This window comes from Mus musculus, chromosome 2 (genome assembly GCF_000001635.26).
Source record: "Mus musculus strain C57BL/6J chromosome 2, GRCm38.p6 C57BL/6J".
Lineage (NCBI taxonomy): Eukaryota > Metazoa > Chordata > Mammalia > Rodentia > Muridae > Mus > Mus musculus.
In genome coordinates, this window is record NC_000068.7 from 137,044,379 (window position 1) to 137,063,390 (window position 19,012).

Sequence of the window (19,012 nt, forward strand, 5' to 3'; positions counted from 1 at the left end):
AAAGGGGCAAATGAATTCCAAGAAAGCATTTTCCTAGCTCAGAGCCAGCAAAGCTTCCATAAGTATTTAATGAGGCAGCTCCCAACTCTCCCCTGCACAAGTCCTGATACGGAAAGTGATACCATGTGCAATCAACCACAGTGAAGTAAGGAGATAATGTCCAGTCTGTCTGAATAGATCAGAACCGTAGAAAAACCTCCTTGATGGAAGTTTGTTCACAGCATGTGCATGCTTATCTGTATTTTCTTAACTCTTAAATGTTGATCAGATATATTGCCATATTTTTAAAGAAAAACAGAATATTTTCTTTTCTATATATGAGGTCTGCTTTCATGGATGTATATTTGTCACACATCTGTGCTTGGTGCCCTTGGAGACTAGAAGACAGTGATGGATGTGCTAGAACTAGAATTACAGATGGCCTTGAACCACCATGATGGGTGCTAGGAATCGAACCTCGGGCCTCTGGAAGAGCAACCAGTGCTCTTAACCACAGAGCCATCTCTCTAGCCCCTATATTAGCCACTTAATAGGGTCTTATATTTGTTTACCTCAAAAAGCTAACCTTTTATCTGTTACAATGCAATCTAGCTTTACATTCTGGTGGAGATTGGTGGTGTTTACATTTTTATTTAAATATTAAAGTAACACAAATCAATTATTACATAATCAAGTAAAGTGATACAAAAGGAACTTTTAAATTGATTTGACTATCAAAGTATTCATAATCTATCACTCTTATTTTTGAGAAGAAAAATAGAAATATAAAATAGATTGAGTTCTGTGGCTTTATTTTTCCCCCTCCATAAAGTAGGACAGGGGCTGCTTAGCACTTAATCCCAATCATTTATTTCAACAACTAATACATAAATACTAATAAAATTAAATTTTATAATTTTGTTCTTAGAGCTTTTTCAAAAACCATGAGAGGCCCCCATCCATATGGAACATCTGTGTGGGGTCAAACTTTAGATACACCCATGACTTCACCTGCAAGGAGACCTTTCTCTGAGAGGCTCCGGTTGACTGACACCAGAGCAACAAGTTGGCTGAAGTCATGGAGAGCATCCATGTTAGGTAGTGGGAAGAAAATGAGGCAGGTGATGAAGCTTTTACTTGGAACATCTAACCTGTTGTTAGGAGGTGTGTGGTTCAGTACAGTAGTCACCAAAGAAACAGCAGAGGCCCAGGGCTCAAGGGAGAACCACTCCAGGAACATTAACTCTTTTAGGTCTTTTGGTACACTCTGAACTAGCAGGTAGTGAGGTGTTACCGGTGTTCATATTGTGTGTTTGCATAATTAACACCTTTGTGCTTAACTAACAGTTGAACCAAATGGAGCTGCGTTACTATCTTACTCAGTCTCTCATGGGCAGAATATTGAAAGGGTTCACAATAGATTTATACCTCTCTTTTAAAAACATGCTCACATCTGAGAATGAATCTTTCTGTTTTAGAACAATGATTGTTTTTGTAGCAATGTACGTGTATGATATAAAAAAGATTCAGGCAGTGTGGCAAGTATCAAGAGATGAAGAATCTTCCCCATTTAGTGGAGATTGGTAGTCTTTGTATCTGTTACACATCACACTAAACATGGTCCCACAGTTGAATGGTGCCTGGTAGGTGTACAGATGGACGGAGAAGGCAGGTGAAAGAAGAGTGATATAGATGGCACTGCTTATGCTGTGTTCCCATCACTGACTGAAGGATCCTTGTTCTGTGCTCCATTCTGTGGTCCCACTTGGAAGTCAATGGCTTTGCTGTCAGAATCTGCAGAGGTGGATTGCTGTGACCAAGGTCTAATGCCATCTCTCCTGTTGCATACTTAACCATTCTGTTAATTGACTACCCAATTCCTAAGAGAAACAGTTGTTTTCGTATCTCAATTCAGCTTAGAAGCTTGATAGTGCAGAATTAGCCTTTTAGTTCTCCCCAAGAGCTAGGAAGACAATGTATACATGAATGGGTCACAGTTTTAGATTTATATCTCACATTCTTCTGATTTTTTCTTTAAAAATTTAATTTAAGTCTGAATGCTGACTAAAAAACACTAATATTTCTCCCTACTAGGACTCCTAAACAGAAAAGGGCATGCTAACACAGAAAACAATAATAGCCTATCTGGATGTTCCATGTTCAGACCAGTTTGCAACCCCTTGGCTCTTCCTAGAACTCACTCTGCCCAAGTGGTGGAAATCTTGTAGAGAGAAGAAGGGAAAGGAGATCCCACTCACATGCATGTGCTGTATATATAACCCTAACAAAAAGTCAGCAGTGATGTCTTCTTGCATGATGTTGATGCTTTTAGTAACTTGATCTTCTTTGTGTTGTACAGAACTTCGTGTATTTCCTGAAAGATTTGTGGTGTGTGTTAGTCAGCTTGCATTTGGTCATGATATTTGGGCAAACCAGAATGAAAAATCGGTATGTACGAAAAAAGCTCTGTAAGTAAGAGAATCTGCTTAATATTGAGTGACCATGGTAATAGTGGTAGTGGTGGTAGTGGATGGTGTGAGTGCGTGCGTGCGTGCGTGCGTGCGTGTGTGTGTTCCAGGGTGTCTTTTATTATCAGCAGTTCATCTGTTTGAAGAGATAAGAGATGCTTGCCTCCCATTTTGCATGCTAACGTTGATCAATTAATGAGTTGATTAATTAATGTGTTGGGTTTTTGTTTCTTTCCCCTCCAAAACCTTCAATATTTAGTTTGCTAGGAAGTATCTTTTCACCTTCAACTTTAAATGAGGCAGCAACATACCAGGACAACCTTGATGGTGTTTGTGATTATAAATGAAGAGAAGTGAAAAATCTGTGCTTCCACTGGAACTTTCCGTTGGAGGCAGTGACTTCTGACTTGTATTCCATGGTGAATCTCTGATGGTTTTTCTGAGAACTAGTGAGTCTCCCCAGTGTATTATTTCTAGCTAATAGAGCTCATTCGCTCTTGCTCTCTTTTCTCATGCTAGGCTTGAGTTCTAGCAGGGCCTTGTTCTGTTTCACAGGAGTTCTCTATTGAGACAAGTAACTGTAGAAAACCTACGCAAAAATATATCTTACATTTGTGTCTTTTAAGCTTAACATGTACTCTTAACAGTATCCTTATTATTTGTATATGTATCTTGCTTCAATCACACTTTAGTCTATTTAACTTGCTCTTAAAAAAATTTAGGTCTACAGCTTGAACCTTCAATGAACAGGAAAAAAAAATATAGAAGACATTAACCCAGCCATTAAGTGTGACATGATTATTATGCTTCTAAAATAATTTATAGGGATATTAGATTATCCCTGTTGTTTATTATTTTTTAACCCATATGAAATTTGAAATTTGGCTCACATAGTTTAAAATCAGTTTCTTATCTCATCTTAAGTAAATACATAAGAACAGTGTTTTGGAGCCTCTGAGACAATAGAGACCCAGAAGAAGTCAAGAGCTGAAAATTCATACTTGCATTTAGTTCCTTTGTTTTGAGCAGAGAATCCTTTCAAAAAAGCCAGTGCAACCCTTTTATTTCTTCTTCATCCATCAAACCCACTCTAGATATGTACATAAAATAAGATTAGTGAAGCAAATCTAGCCAAAAGCATTAAACGTTTCTTCTTTGAAATATTTCCATGATGCTGTATTATCTTTGAAGATTAATAAATACTAAAATAATTTTGTTGGGCTATATTTTAATAAATATTTCTTAACTGATTTTTTTCAGAGCAAGAAAGAATTGATCTGTGGTTTAAAAAAAACAATGATTAACTCTACCAGAATGCTATTACTTGCAGATGGGATACCGGAGAAATCAGATCTTATAGCTGATGTGTAATGTTAATACTTAATATCTGAAATTGTTAAAGAGGAATTAAAGCATCTGAATACAAAGGAAACAGTATCCCCTTAGGGGCTCTGGTATTTGTACAGATGTAAGTTTTCTGTAGCTGCTGTGATATAAATCCTGTAAGCCAGAGAACTTCCTGATTATTGAGAACTTTCATCCTGAACCAGCCTGGATATTTTACATGGGGACTTTGGTTTCCTTATCTTTAACATGTTCTGATCTTTAGTAGGTATACAATCAAAGTTGACCATATTAACTTATAAGAAAAATACTATTTATATCACATGGTTCTTTTGTTGGTTTTGGTGGCTCTTTTTTGGTTATGTCTTTCTTTCCAGTCACATACACACTTTCCCAGCAACAAAAACAAGAGCCAGTACTACCCCCATAGCTCCACTGCCACAAGTGTTCCAACTTCAGCTGAGCACATCCCCTCCTCAGGTTCTTCAGCCCACCACCTTCTCAAGTATGTTGTCACTAGAAGCTATGAAATGCCCAGGCCCTCCTGCAAATCCCTCATCAGGCCAGTCATACTGTCTTCTTGCCATTGATATCTGTCCTCTTCAGAGTTCACCTGTCTCAGCTATTTAGAGATCAATAAACAACCTCACCCTCTCTGATGCCTCCTGGCAGAGAAAGAACAAATTAATTCTCATGATGTACTTCAAACATCCAAACGTCTCTTCCCCAAGCATTTGAATTTCTTTTCATTTTACATTGATGTTTACAAAAACGCAGGGCCCATCTCATTCTCTCCTGCTTATCATTCTAAGGAATTTCTGACTAGGCAAGGCTTGGGAACTTGGCTCCCCATGTAACTATATTGGCAATAAACTAGAGTTATTTTCTTATAATTGTTTATATAACCCGCTGTTTTGCCATCCACAGAAGTGATGGTGGTGGGGCGATTTTGTACCTGAGAGCAACTTGGACCTCTCATTGGGACTGTAGCCATTAAGGAGTTCTCCTTAAGTTCCCCATGCTCTCTGGATCACCTTTGTCTTAAGTGAGAATTTGATAGGAAATCTGAGAGCATCTATTGAAAACTGCTTTGCCAGGGGACTCTTTCAGCCTTCAGACTAGGAAGGCAGCAGTATTTAGCACCCCAGTTCTTCAAGATAGCTGCATTGAAGAACATATACCAGATCACACAGCACAAAGGAAGCAGAGAAATACCCTTCCTCTGCAGAGCAGAGTGAAAGTAGTCCTTGCTGTCCCTTTACCACCATGCCAGTGAAGTCTGTTCCCACTTTGTCAACTCTGTCTGCCTATGTGGGCACAGACAGTTGAGGAAGGCTCTCCTGTTGCAATAGCCCGGCACCCTGTCCATGTGCTTGGGATGTGGGAACTGAGCTGTGTACTTTGGGAAGCAAGGGCATTATTATGAAATGAGTCACTGTATTTTTCTTACTAGAGTTTCTCATAAGAAATCTTAAAACTCTTGTAGCCTCAGATTTGACCTCCTGCTGGCTGTGGAGCCAGAGCCTTTCTGAAGGTTTTACCTTTGTTGGCTCTTTTCACGTTTTCCTTAGCAGCATAAAATATCAAGTCAGATTTTACTGTACTTGGAGGTACTCCACAAAATTGGCGTGTCTCCTCTCCTCCCTCCCTCCCCCCCCTCTCTCTCCCCCTCTCTCTCTCCTCCCCCCCCCTCTCATACCACCCCCTTCCCAAACATAAGTCTCCTGTGTAGAGACTGCCCTTTTTCAGTTGTTTGGAGCACACTGAAATTACTTACTAGAGTCTTTGATTTCTTTATTGAAGTTATGTAAATAACTGTGGACCTCTGTATATATCTGGGACATTTCAGGGTCATTGCAAAGCTACTGTTTGATTGTGTGTTGGTTACAAGCCTCTCCTAGTCTCTGGAGACCATGGTTCCCATTCAATCTGACCATTACATTGAACAGAATGTTCTGGGTGCTGGCTCTGTACCAGGGTCTCTGGTGAGTTTCAGTGACACAAAAATAAGAAAATACTGCTGCCCTCTAGCTGCTTATAGTCCGGGAGATTGACACCACTATTGATTGTCCTAGTTGCCTAAAATCAGTCATAGAGTAGAAGCTGTGAATTTAGAGACTAAAGCCCAGAATTTAGATTTCCACTCCTTGTTTTAAAACTTTAATGTGTCAAAGCCTAAGATCCAATTAGAAATTAGAAAATGACACATAGTGTTAGTGCTGCCTAAAAGCAGATTCATACCCTAAGATTTTTGGGGATTTCCATCTTCTCCTGCATCTGAGTTGTGGCTGAGCTATGAAAATAGTGTCAGGCTTGCGAGTGACACACACACGCATACATATACACACACGCATATGGGCACTAGGGCAAGGTCCACTCTGTAACACAGACTATATAGAAGGATTGCTAAGAAGTCCTGGAAATCAACAACATTTAAACATTAAGTTTAATACATCTCCTAAGCCAGGTTATTGTTTACAACAAACAAACTAACTTTCTCATTTGTGAATATAATATTGACATAAAAATTAGTATCAAGCAATAAACTACTGTAGGTTGAATTATATTTAGCATATGTCTTATTCTCCTCAGCTGTGCATGGTCCAACCTCTGCTGGCCTTATGAGAGGGTGTCACATTATCTCAAAAAGCTTTTCTCACATGGAATTTCTGTCAAGAAAAAAAAAGGATAAAAATACACTAAATAAGAATTTTAATGTGATTTTTACATGAAGTAGTTTTATTTAATATAACAACAGTCCTGTAGAATCTAGTCATTTTATTTTAGGGGAAATAAACAACATTTTAAGCCTTATGTTTTTTAAAATGGAAGAAGCACAAATTAAAAAAAAAAAAAAACAGAAGAAATGGACTACATAAAAATTTGAGTGTATTAACTAACTTCTATGCCCTGTGAGGGGCTAAGTAATCTATGACGTTTCCAAGTTTTGTATGAAGTATCAGACTATAGGAAGCCATTCTTGTCTCTGTTTATGCTTATGGTTCATCGTAAATTACATGGAACTGTCAAGACATTTCCATAACACTTGGGAATGGACTTGAGTTTGGAAGAAAGGCTCTTTACTAGTTCCCATTTTCTTATAGTTCAAACTAGCTTATTCCTTAGCAGGTAGTTATCAAAATCCTGGAAGTTCATTACATCCAAAGATGAAATACAAATATGCACAAGGAATTTGAAAATTACCTTTGACTCCCAGCCCAAAATAATTGTTACTAACCTAATCTTTATTATTAGTTTAGCCTTAATAACTGAGGTCAATGAATATTTATTTTAGCTAGGGCCCTGTTTATTATATTAGTTTATTTCTGCTTTCCTATTGACATTCTATTGATGATATTCTTTCTACTTACTATATAAAATATTCTTATCAAGTAGCAGAGGACTGCCTGTCTGGCCTCAGTAGGAGAAGATGCATTGAATCCTTTAGAGACTTGAGGTCTTAGGGAGTGTGGGAGCATCCTATCCACAACAGGGAGGGGAGAAGGAACAGGATGAGGGGCTGAGGGAGGGGGACGGGAAGAGGGGCAAGGGCTGGATAAAAGAAAAGAACAACAGGCAAACAAACAAGAGTAATTCTTAGTGAGCTTATCATTTGTCTTTCAATTATATGTCATTGATATGAGGCAGAAGTCTGTGTCTTTTCCATAATGATTCTTTTTCTTTTTTTAAATTAAACTAATAAAATTGATTTTAAAATATACAACTCAGTATTGACTTTTTTGTTGTTGTTGTTTTGGTTTTTGGTTTTTTGTTTTGTTTTGTTTTGTTTTTTCAAGACAGGGTTTCTCTGTGTAGCCCTGGCTGTCCTAGAACTCACTCTGTAGACCAGGCTGGCCTCAAACTCAGAGATCCACCTGCCTCTGCCTCCCAAGTGCTGGGATTAAAGGTGTGCACCACCACGCCCGGCCAGTATTGACATTTTTAAGTCATCAAAATAATTTATAATAGTTAAATGCCTCTTAAATATACATGATATCTTCTGAAGCTAAAAGTAATATGCACTCAATGAGTTTTTTTAAATCTATTTGAAACATTAAATATGATAGAAGAAAAAAACCTCTATGAAGTCCTCTATGAAAGGAAATTGTGACAAGTTCTTGATTAGGCAGAAACTGTTCCATCTCCAAGGGAAAATACTCAGTATAACTGTGGCTTCATAGAACAAATTAGGTAATGTTCCTTCTGTTTCTATTTTGTGGAATAGTTTGAAGAGTATTGGTATTAGCTCTTCTTTGAAGGTCTGATAGAATTCTTCACTAGACCCATCTATCTGATCCTGTCTTTTTTGTTTGCTTTGGGGGGGGGGGTTTAATGGCTGCTTCTATTTCTTTAGGGATTATAGGATTGTTTAGATGGTTTATCTGATACTAATTTAACTTAGATATTTGGTATCTGTCTAGAAAATTGTTCATTTCATCCAGATTTTCCTGTTTAGTTGAATATAGGCTTTTGTAGTAGGATCTGATGTTTTTTTTTTTTAAACATCCTCAGTTTCTGTTGTTATATCTCCCTTTTTACTTCTGATTATGTTAATTTGGATATTGTCTCTGTGCCCTCTGGTTAGTAAGGCTAAGGGTTTATCTATCTTGTTGAATCTTCTCAAAGAACCAGCTCCTGTCTTTGTTGATATATAGTTCTTTTTGTTTCTACGTGGTTGATTTCAGCCCTGAGTTTGATTATTTCCTGCTGTCTACTCCTTTTGTGTGTATTTGCTTCTTTTTGTTCTAGAGCTTTCATGTGTACTGTCAAGCTGCTAGTGTATGCTCTCTACAGTTTCTTTTTGGAGACCCTCAGAGCTTTGACTTTTCCTCTTAGTACTGCTTTCATTCTGTCCCATAAGTTTGGGTATGTTGTGCCTTCATTTTCATAAAATTCTAAAAAGTCTATAATTTCTTTATTTCTTCCTTGACCAAGTTATTATTGAGTAGGGCATTGTTCAGCTTCCATGTGTATGTGGGCTTTCTGTTGTTTTTGTTGTTACTGAAGACCAGCCTTAGTATATGATGATCTGATAGGAAGCATAGGATTATCTCAATATTTTTGTATCTGTTGAGGCCTGTTTTGTGACCAATTATATGGTCAATTTTGGAGAAGGTACTATGAGGTGCTGAGAAGAGGTATATTCTTTTGATTTAGGATGAAATGTTCTATAGATACCTGTTAAATCCATTTGGTCCATAATTACCTGAGTTTCAATGTGTCTGTTTAGTTTGTTTCCATGATTTGTTCATTGATGAGAGTAGGGTGTTGAAGTCTCCCACTGTTATTGTATGAGGTATAATATGTTCTTTGAGCTTTAGTAAATTATGTTTGTGTGGCTATCTTCTTTTGGGCTTGTTGAAAGAAAATCACTTTCTTGCTTTTTCTAGTATATAGTTTCTCTCCTTGTGTTGGAGTTTTTCATCTATTATCCTTTGTAGGTCTGGATTTGTGGAAAGATATTGTGTAAATTTGGTTTTACACAAATTTACACAACATCATGGAATATCTTGGTTTCTCCATCTATGGTAATTGAGAGTTTTGCTGGGTATAGAAGCCTGGGCTGGCATTTGTGTTCTCTTAGGGTCTGTATGACATCTGCCTAGGATCTTCTAGCTTTCACAGTCTCTGGTGAGAAGTCTGGTATAATTGTGATAGGTCTGCCTTTATATGTTACTTTACCTTTTTCCCTTACTGCTTTTAGTATTCTTTCTTTGTTTTGTGTATTTGGTATTTTGACTATTATGTGACAGGAGGAATTTCTTCTCTAGTCCAACCTGTTTGGAGTTCTGTGGGCTTTTTGTATGTTTGTGAGCATCTCTTTCTTTAGGTTAAGGAACTTTTCTTCTATAATTTTGTTGAAGATATTTACTGGCCCTTTAAGTTAGGAATCTTTACTCTTTTCTTTACCTATTACTCTTAGGTTTAGTCTTCTCATTGTGTCCTGGATTTCTTGGATGTTTTGGATTAGGAGCTCTTTGCATTTTGTATTTTCTTTGACTATTGTGTCAGTGTTTTCTATGGTATCTTCTCCACCTGAGACTCTCTCTTCTATCTTTTGTATTCTGTTGGTGATACTTGCATCTATGACTCCTGATCTCTTTCCTAGGTTTTCTATCTAGGGTTTTCTCCCTTTGTGATTTATTTATTGTTTCTATTTCCATTTTTAGATCCTGGATGGTTTTGTTCCATTCTATCACCTGTTTGGTTTTTTTCCTGTAATTCTTTAAGGGTTTTATTTTATTTATTTATTTATTTATTTATTTATTTATTTATTTATTTATTTATTTTGGTTTCTTCTTTTACCTGTGTTCTCTTGTAGTTCTTTAAGGCAGTAATTTATGTCCTTCTTAAAGTCCTCTATCATCATCATGAGATGTGTTTTGAAATCAGTCTTGCTTTTCCTGTGTGTTGGGGTATCCAGTACTTGCTGTGGTGGGAAAACTGGGTTCTGATGATGCCAAGTAGCCTCGTTTTTTGTTGCGTATGTTCTTGTCCTTGCCTCTAGACATCTTGTTATCTCTGCTGTTAGCGGTTTTGCTGTCTCTGATTTTGGCTTGTGTCTCCTCCAAGCCTGGGGTCAGTATTCTTGGGAGACCACTTCTCTCCAGGAGGAATTTGGGTTTGGAGAGCTGTGACACAGGGTCAGCTCCAGGGTACAGACGGAAACTGGAAGGATTCTATCCCAGGCTATTCCTTGCTTCCCGTGTCCTAATGGCTCTAGGAGGGTCTCTCTTGGGCCAGGAATTTGAGCAGAAGTAGTCGTCTTACTTGTGTTCACCGACATGTCTGCACTCCCGGGAGGCCAGCTTTCTTGTCAGTGTTTGGTATGGAGAAATGTTGCACAGGGTCAGCTTTGGGCACAGACAGAAACTGGAAGGATCCTGTCCCAGGCTGCTTGGTTTCTGTGTTCTAAGTGTTCTAGGTGGGTCTCTCTGAGCAGAAGTGCTGGCCTCACAGGCTTGTCCACACTCCTGGGAGACCAGATCTCTTCCAGCCATATTTGGGTATGGAGCGCTGTGGCACAGGATCAACTCTGGGTGCTTTGACTTCCATAATGATTTTTACCATGAAAAATATTGATGTATTTTTTATATAAGTATTTTTATACAATTTATTATTTTGAGGGGTGGGGGTCCTTTTTATTCTGTATGTTGACCAGAATCATGCTAATTATGTTCCTTAGGTTTAACGGAAATCAACAATTTCTTACTTCACCATCTAGATCTCATAGCAATCCCCTCTAGGGACCAGTTTTCCCTTTTGCCTCCTATAATGAAATATTCAGTGATGTCACTAAGACATTGGTGTTCTCCTATGAAAATAAACTGTCATCTGCACAGGATAGATCCTTACTACAGCATTGTGTCAGTAGAAGGAACACTGAAACATCCTGTCAGAAGACAAGATTTAAGCGCTAAGTTGAATGGATCTCTTAAGTCAGGCTGTTGTTTAATGCTAAAGCATTCTCACAGTGTTCGGTACTGCAGAGGCTGACTGCCAGTTCCTTCTCCAGTTAGCTGGAGTCCAGTGTCAGGATCAGCACATGGTCAACAGATAGACAGGGACAGATTGATGGAGTGCAGACTGTCAGACTGTCTCCTTTAGAGGGACCCTTTCCCGAAGCACCCCTCCCTACCTCCCTTAAAAGGCTTTTGATGAAAACTCTGGTGATAAGGATGAACATGGTTTTTGTTGGTTCATTTTTCTAGACACTGACACAGAAAATTAGGAAATATATTTCTCAGCTTAGATCATTTTTAAAGATTAAATATTAGATATTCATATAATAATCTGAGGTCTTATTCTTTCTTAACAATGAAAGCCTCCCAAATTTTAAACAGTAGTATTGCAAATGAGATATGTTGTATTTCATCACCTGAAGGTAACCTGCCCACTAGTGAATTAAAAGACTCTAAAATTAATAATTAACTAGGGTAATAGAAAATGACATATCTGGCCCTCTAATCCTTCTTTTGCATAATGTTGCTTCTATGTTCAGAGACATGAAATTTGTCCTCAGTGACCAATTATACTACAGATTAATTAGGAAAAGCATAGTGTGGAATAGAACAGAAGAAAGAGTATTGGAGTTAATATGAAGACCTAGCCTTGACCACTGTATCCTCCCATCACTCACTAGCAGACCTCAGACACAGCATTTGGCTTTTGGAAACCAGCCTCTGACTTGATCCACAGAGGTAAATGTGATATGCTATAATACAAGCCCTGCTAAGTCTTCCTACCAGTCAAGTGAAATAATAAATATTAATGTGGCTTATAAATGCTGAAGCACTTGTGTGTACTAATTATCACCATCATTTCCTTTTCCCTCAGAAAAGAGTTCATATAAATGCTGCACTGCTCGATTAATGAATGATCGTATGTCTTCTTCGTGGTCTAGAATTGAGAGTAATACTTGGTAATTCCATCTGCACATAACATTCTCCCAAGAAGTTAGGTCCTTGTTTTTGTGTGCTTCTGCTTATCTCAGCTGTATTTTGCAACTACACAAACTGCAAAAGGCTAAGTGATAAGTCCCCACGTAGTCAGCTGGTCCTGTGGCACGCTACTGACCAGTTGCAGAGACTACCCAGCTAAGCACCTAGGAATTACAGCAACTGTCAGTAGACTCCTGCTGTGATGTGACTCTGGAGGGTAAAGCCAGTCATTTCTCTGAAGTCTTAGGACTTGGGAGATAGCAGACTTTTCTAGGCCTAAATTTCTAGGAGTCTATGTACCACAGAACACCCGCAATGACAGCATAAAGTCCAATGTGTGAATGAGGCTGTGTTTGGAAAATGCATTAATAAATCGATGATTTAGAATCCACACTCATTTTCCCAAGGAAACAATGTCATGATAGGGATGAGGTTTCCAGACAAGTTCAAAAAAGCTGTTCCTATCAGGAGATACGAGTCTTGGAAAGAGGGGCCCTGATTGTCTGTGCTCAAGGAAAATAGCAAGAGCTATTTCTTCCATAACCCTAGGCGGAGGGCCAGCTCTAGAAAGAAATTTGAAATGAGATGACCGTGATGTCTCTTTCTGCCCTTTTGTGCTTTCTCACTAATATCCAGGCTTCTTTAGGCTGCCTTTTAGCTAGCCCTACTACCTGTGGGTGTGGAACATATCATATCTACCACTCTCCTCTCCCTTTCTGTCCAAGGTCTTAAGCTCAGCCACATGAGAAGTCACAGCAGCCTGCATCTCGAATGAAGGGTTCTAGAGGAGGTGCTTTTCAACAAGGGGACCATGGAGACAGGCCAAGTTTCCCTAAGGTGTATTTTAATAGTTATCTAATCAAATTTAAGTGAATTTCATACAATTCTAATAGTGGTCAATAGGTCCCTGTGTCAGCTACAGACCCAAATGAATGTATTCTTTAAAATACCGTCTTTTGTCATACTTGTCTGCACCAGAGAGTCAACAGCAGCCTCAGGTTGGTCAAGATTTATTTTTAGGTTCTCAAGGGGAGGTGAGTGTAAACTGGAAAATCCCTGTGAAGTGCATACTTCCTTCACGATAACTTCCTTGATTTTTCACAGATACAACCTTTAGAGCTACATTCTTTGCAGCAACTCACAGGTATTTCCCTAGATTTGTATACAACAGCTTCTTGGTCCCACTTCAAAGGGAAGAATTTCTTTTTCTTTGTTGAGACAGGATCTCATGTATCCTGGGCAGGCCTCAAGCTCACTGTATAGCAGAGGGTGATCTTGATCTCCCAGCCCTGCTGCTTCCTTCTCCTCAGGTGCTGGGTTTCTCATGTGTACCCCCATACCCAGATTGTGTAGTGCTGGGGCACAAAGCTAGGGCTTCATGAGTTCTTAGGAAGCACATGCCTAAAATGAGCTACATATTCAGCCCTACAGAAAGAAAATGTTATTTTAAAGGAAAACATTCATAGTATTTGTGTCTATGGGTCTAGTACCGTCCACAAGCCTGGTTCTCTGTCCCCTTAAGATCTACCCTTTGACTGAAATGGAAGAGGGAAAGACCTAGAGGAGAGACTTCACAGAACCTTTGAGGTGGAGAAGGACATGGCTGCCTTCTCCACTTAACAGCTGCTGATCCCTGTCCCTCCTCCTTCGCCTAAAGTAACACAACACACATCTACTTACATTGTCCTTAGGAAAATGGCATCAGTCTTGTGGCAGTCGTCAGATGCCACCTCCTTTTCTGTTTTTGTTTTTCCCTTTGCTTCCATTCCTTTGATGTTATACTGATATTATACCGACTATATCTTTCCTTTTGTTATGATCCTGTTCCATCTATTTCCCCCTTTTATTTTTTAACTTATTACTAGATAAGAAAGTATTAGAAATGAACTTTGGAGGGTGCTTCCTCCTCACGCTAGAATGTATGTGTGACACAGCCACTCCACACTGTGGTCTGAGATGGTGTATTCTTGTGTGCGAGCCTCAATTCAGCTGCTTCTCTCTAACCACTTCAGCCTTCCATACTGTGTCACACTTCAGAACATCATTGTACCTGAAAATCAGTGGCACTGCACAAAAGTAATAGATACGTTAATGTTTTCAGCTTTATACTTTAATATACTTTTCCCTAAATAAACAGATATGATGTATTAAACTTTATGCAGCTCTTATTGTTTATAGAAAATGTCTCTGACAGAGTGCAGGGACCTGGTTGTACAATAACTCATAAAGTACACCATCTTGAGAAGCAATTCTGTGACTCTTGAACCTTTTCCTTTTTAACAGACAGGCAGGGCAACTGCAAATATCAAAAGGGTTGGGGGGATGAACATTTTACTGATGTCCCTGACAACTCCAAACTTTAGGTACAGCTTGATCAGAGACAGAGTATTCCAAAAACTCAGTTTCTCATCACTTTTAGTTCTGCCAGCCTTCTTTATGGCTCTATTCTCTGCCTGTATATGATGGTTGATCCTGGCATCTCTAGGTCTTTCCTTCCCAGGGGGAAAATGAACAGACCTCTACCCAAGACAGCTGCGCCGACTAGTTTTATATCAACTTGACACAAGCTGGAGTCATTTTAGAAGAGGAAACCTCAAAGAGAAAATGCTACCAGCCAGTTGGCCCGTGGAAAGGCTGTGGTGCATTTTCTTAACTGATGATCAGTGTGGTACAGCCCACGTTGCTCCGGGCAGTGCCACATCTTGGCTGGTGGTCCTGAGTGGCATGAGAAAGCTGGGTGAGGAAGCCATGAGGAGCACATCAGTAAGCAGCATTCCCCGCTGGCTTCTCCAGCTCCTGCTCTGACTTCTATCACAGACCATTGGCAGTGATACAGAAATTTAAGATGAACTAAACCCTTTCCTCCCCAGGCTGCTGTGGTCAGGATGTTTTAGTGAAGCAACAGAAACCCTGAGACAACAACCATGGCTCTTTTTAGAAATCAGGTAAAGGAATTGAAGCTCAACAAAGACAAATACATTTTCCAAATCTCTTACCTAGATGGTGACTAGAAGGGACTGTTGCAAAGAACTTTTGATTCAGAGTTGCCTATCTACTGCTCCATCCCACAATGACAGCAAATGATGTGTAGGCCACTCTGCAGAGAAGAAAAAGGCAGCCCTATTTATAGGATGTTGCGAAAAGAACTTTGCGGATTCACTTTATGAATTTCTTTCGGTATAGAAAGCATCTTTTCCTTTTCATAAACTGTTTGATATGTGGAGTCATCAGGGCTTATTTGTTTGTTATAAGCAATAATGTCAAGAAAAATAGTGTCAACACTTTTTAGTTTCCAAAGTATGCTTTCTACACCTCTTCATACTCAAAAGCAAAACTGAGAGCAGGCCATTGGGGTTGTAAAACTGGCCCTGGGCCAAGGCAGTGCTGAGTGTGAGTCCTTGGGCTCCACCATCAGTCAGCTTTGTGCCCCCTGCCATTCTCTTGGCAGATGAACTCTAGACAGATCATCTTAGCAGATCATGAGAAGTGAGGATCAGTAGCTTTTTGACTCTGCCTCATATTATAGCACTTGGTGAATTACCTCCTTGTAAATATAGTTGAGCTATTATTTTAACTTGGAGTGAACAAAACAGAATGAGAAGACACCTTCTATGAGACACTGAATTCAATTCTCAAGAGATGGTGATCATGGTGATAAAAACATTACTATATTAAATACTCCTTTGGAAGGGAAAATTGTACTGTCCTCGTGACAAATTTTAAAATCTTATAAACAGCACTTTGCTGATCTAGTCTTTATACAGGGTTTAGCCATGCCTATGAGAGATACCAAGAATCCCACTCAGCAAGGAGTAAACTATATGTGATCAATGGTTTGACCTGACCCCTGACGTCTCACCCTAATTCCAACCTCAACTAATATTGAAGTCCCAATGTTTCTAAGGAAGAGCTAGAGAATCAGCTACAGAACGTTCCCAGAAGGGGCTGCATTTGTCATCTAGTCACTGGCAGTGCCACATCATGCTCTTTGCTCATGTTGAGTTAGTCCTGACCAACCACACCTAACCCCGGGCAGTGGTAACAATACTAAAACCTGCTTCACTAGACTATAGTGGGAGTAACATTAGCATGTGCCTCCATTTTTCTGCCTTTCCTTAGTGAGAAATGCTCCCAAAGCATTGTTTAGAGCTGTGCTGGCCAATGTGGTTTCCATTGATTGCATTCTGCTGTAAGCATTTGAAAGGCAAGTCGAAAATTATACACTCTGTATGAAGTCTGTATGTATGTCTGGCTGCCATAAACCCAGTATATAAATATGGCTCAATATTTTTATATTGATTACATGTTATAATATTTTATAAAGGTTGTTAAATAATACATATTGAAATTTAAATTCACCATTTTCCTTTTACTTCTTCAATGGACTATAGAAAGTATCAGGTTACTTGTCCAGCTCATAATTCTGTTTGTACTAGAGACTTCTGAGTCTATTATCATCTCGACTTCCCTCCACCTATGGTAGGATTGTAGTTGCTTAAGTCTCAGCTTTTACCCTGAACAGCTACTTCCTGTCCAGGTAGCGTTCGCTTTTGCTGTGGTCTAAGGGCCTGCGTCCTTCTCTTAGCAGCACACCCATTGATGTTTCATTTCTCTTCTCTTCTTCCCTTTGAGGACACTATGGTTCTCTTTCCTTACCAGTGGTTCCTTTGTCTCCTTTACTGCATCTTCAGCATCTTTTCATATACCTTTTTTAAAAAATATTTTTATTAGATATTTTCTTTATTTACATTTCTAATGTAATCCCCTTTCCTAGTTTCCCCTCCGAAAATCACCTATCTCCTCCCCACTCCCCCTGCTCACAAACCCACCCACTCCCATTCCCAGTCCTGGCATTCCCCTATACTGGGGCAAAGAACCTTCATAGGACCTAGGGCCTCTTCTCCCATTGATGACCAACTAGGCAATCCTCTGGTACATATGCAGCTAGAGCCACAAGTTCCACCATGTGTTTTTTTTGATGGGTGGTTTAGTTCCAAGGAGCTCTGGGGGGTACTGGTTAGTTCATATTGATGTTCCTCCTATGGGGCTTCAGACTCCTTCAGCTCCTTGGGTACTTTCTCTAGCTCCTTCATTGGTGACCTTGTGCTCCATCCAATGGATGACCGTGAGCATCCACTTCTGTATTTGCCAGGCACTGGCAGAGCCTCCCAGGAGACAGCTATATCAGGCTCCTGTCAGCAGGCTCTTGTTGGCATCTGCCATAGTGTTTGGGTTTGGTGGTTGTTTATGGGATGAATCCCCACGTGGGGCAGTGTCTGGATGGCCGTTCCTTCTGTCTCTGCTCTGAACTTTGTACCTTTTCTATCCAAACTCACTCCCCTGTAGATCTCTTCTGAGTGGCTTTGGACACCATCTGGGAGGATTTCCTCAGTTTGCATTGGCAGCTAAAGAACAGAACTGTTTTCTGTGGAATTGTAAGCTGAGATATCCAAGAACAAGGACCATTGGCTTTTCTGTGTAGGGAGAATCTGATCTCTGCTTCCAAATTGGTACTTCACTGCTCTATCATCTGAAAGAGGTGGGGAACACGTCGTCATGTGATGAAAGACAGAAGGGCCAGTATGAACTTCCTCTGTTGATCTCTCTAAGGGAACCTAATGTCACTCATGAGAACAAAACTTCACAACTCAAATCATCTCTTAACATTGACATTGGCAATAGATGAATTTGGCGGGGGTGGTGGAGCAGGGGACAAACCATGTTGTATGTTTGTTTATTTCTCCTGTTGACAGAAGCTCCATGAAACAAGGCCTTTTCTTTTTGGTGTATAGCTTTTTACTAAGGGCTCCAGGCTCTGTCTGCCAGAGTTCAGTGATCATTATTGATCATTCTACTATGACTATTGGATCAGTCTGCTAGATTCAGCTCAGTTACCAGTACCATGTGTTTTTAAAGCACTTCCTTAATTCTGCTGGGTATAAGAATCATTGGGGATCTTGCCTAAAATATACCTTCCCTGACCCTAGCCCCTCGGGACACAAATGCAGTCGATTCTGGGTGGAATCTGTACCATTTCTTAACAAGCTCCCAAGGTGGTTTTGCTGGATTACACCAGCACACTTTGCAAAGTCTTGGCTGTCTCATTGGACCAGGTTAAGTTCATTTCTTCTAGTGCTTTCTTTCTTGAATTTTGTTTCATGTATATCAGCAGAGTGTGAATCACCTGGGAACCTAAATATAGATCTCTTAGCCCCACCTCAGACCTTGTGAATCAGAACTTCCACGAAATGAATCCTAGGATTCTTTTCAAAAAAGGGGCGGGGGAGGGGCCTGCCTTGTTGCCTCTTCTGCTAGAGTCCACGCTGGTCTTGCACACTCCCTGAGGAGGAGGTCCTAACTCAGGAGCAAGCAGGGGTTTTCTTTGCCATTTTAATCTCCTTTTCTCATTTACCCCACAATGTTCAAAATTGCTGTTCAGTGAGTCAGGTCAGCATGGGATGAATGCTGAGAGGTTCCTCACAGTTTCCAGGTGCTCTGTTAGCTTGAATATTGACCAGTAATTCAAGGACATTTCAAACCTGTGTGTAACAAGCATGGCCTAGCTGTCGACCTTGCTTTGGTGGGGATGCCCTCCTTCATCCTTTCAGTTCAGGAACTGAAGGTTCCCCAGATCCGAGCAGACAACATGTCCTTCCTTGTTGCACTTTCACACTTTGCCTGCTCAGCCTTCCTGTGGATCTGTGTAGTGGGACATACTTGGGCTGCCTTCAACCTTGAAGTGTATTCACTGGTCTCCGGAGAGATAGTAAGAAGCCTGAC

The 19,012-nt window shown here is 39.8% G+C and overlaps 1 protein-coding gene across 13 annotated transcripts in view; it reads left to right on the plus strand.

The window, feature by feature from the left end:
* Slx4ip (SLX4 interacting protein) overlaps positions 1-19,012 on the plus strand; it is a 190,139-nt gene that overhangs the window by 153,166 nt on the left and 17,961 nt on the right. For 10 of the 13 annotated variants that reach the window (NR_149746.1, XM_030252134.1, XM_011239814.2 and 7 more), the window contains one exon: positions 2,339-2,427. The exons of the other annotated variants lie outside the window; for them this stretch is intronic. Coding sequence is in view for 9 of the 10 variants with exons in the window: in XM_030252134.1 (XP_030107994.1) it covers positions 2,339-2,427 (89 nt within the window). In the remaining variant the exon portion in view is untranslated. The remainder of the gene's footprint in view (positions 1-2,338; positions 2,428-19,012) is intronic. 13 annotated transcript variants of the gene reach the window in all.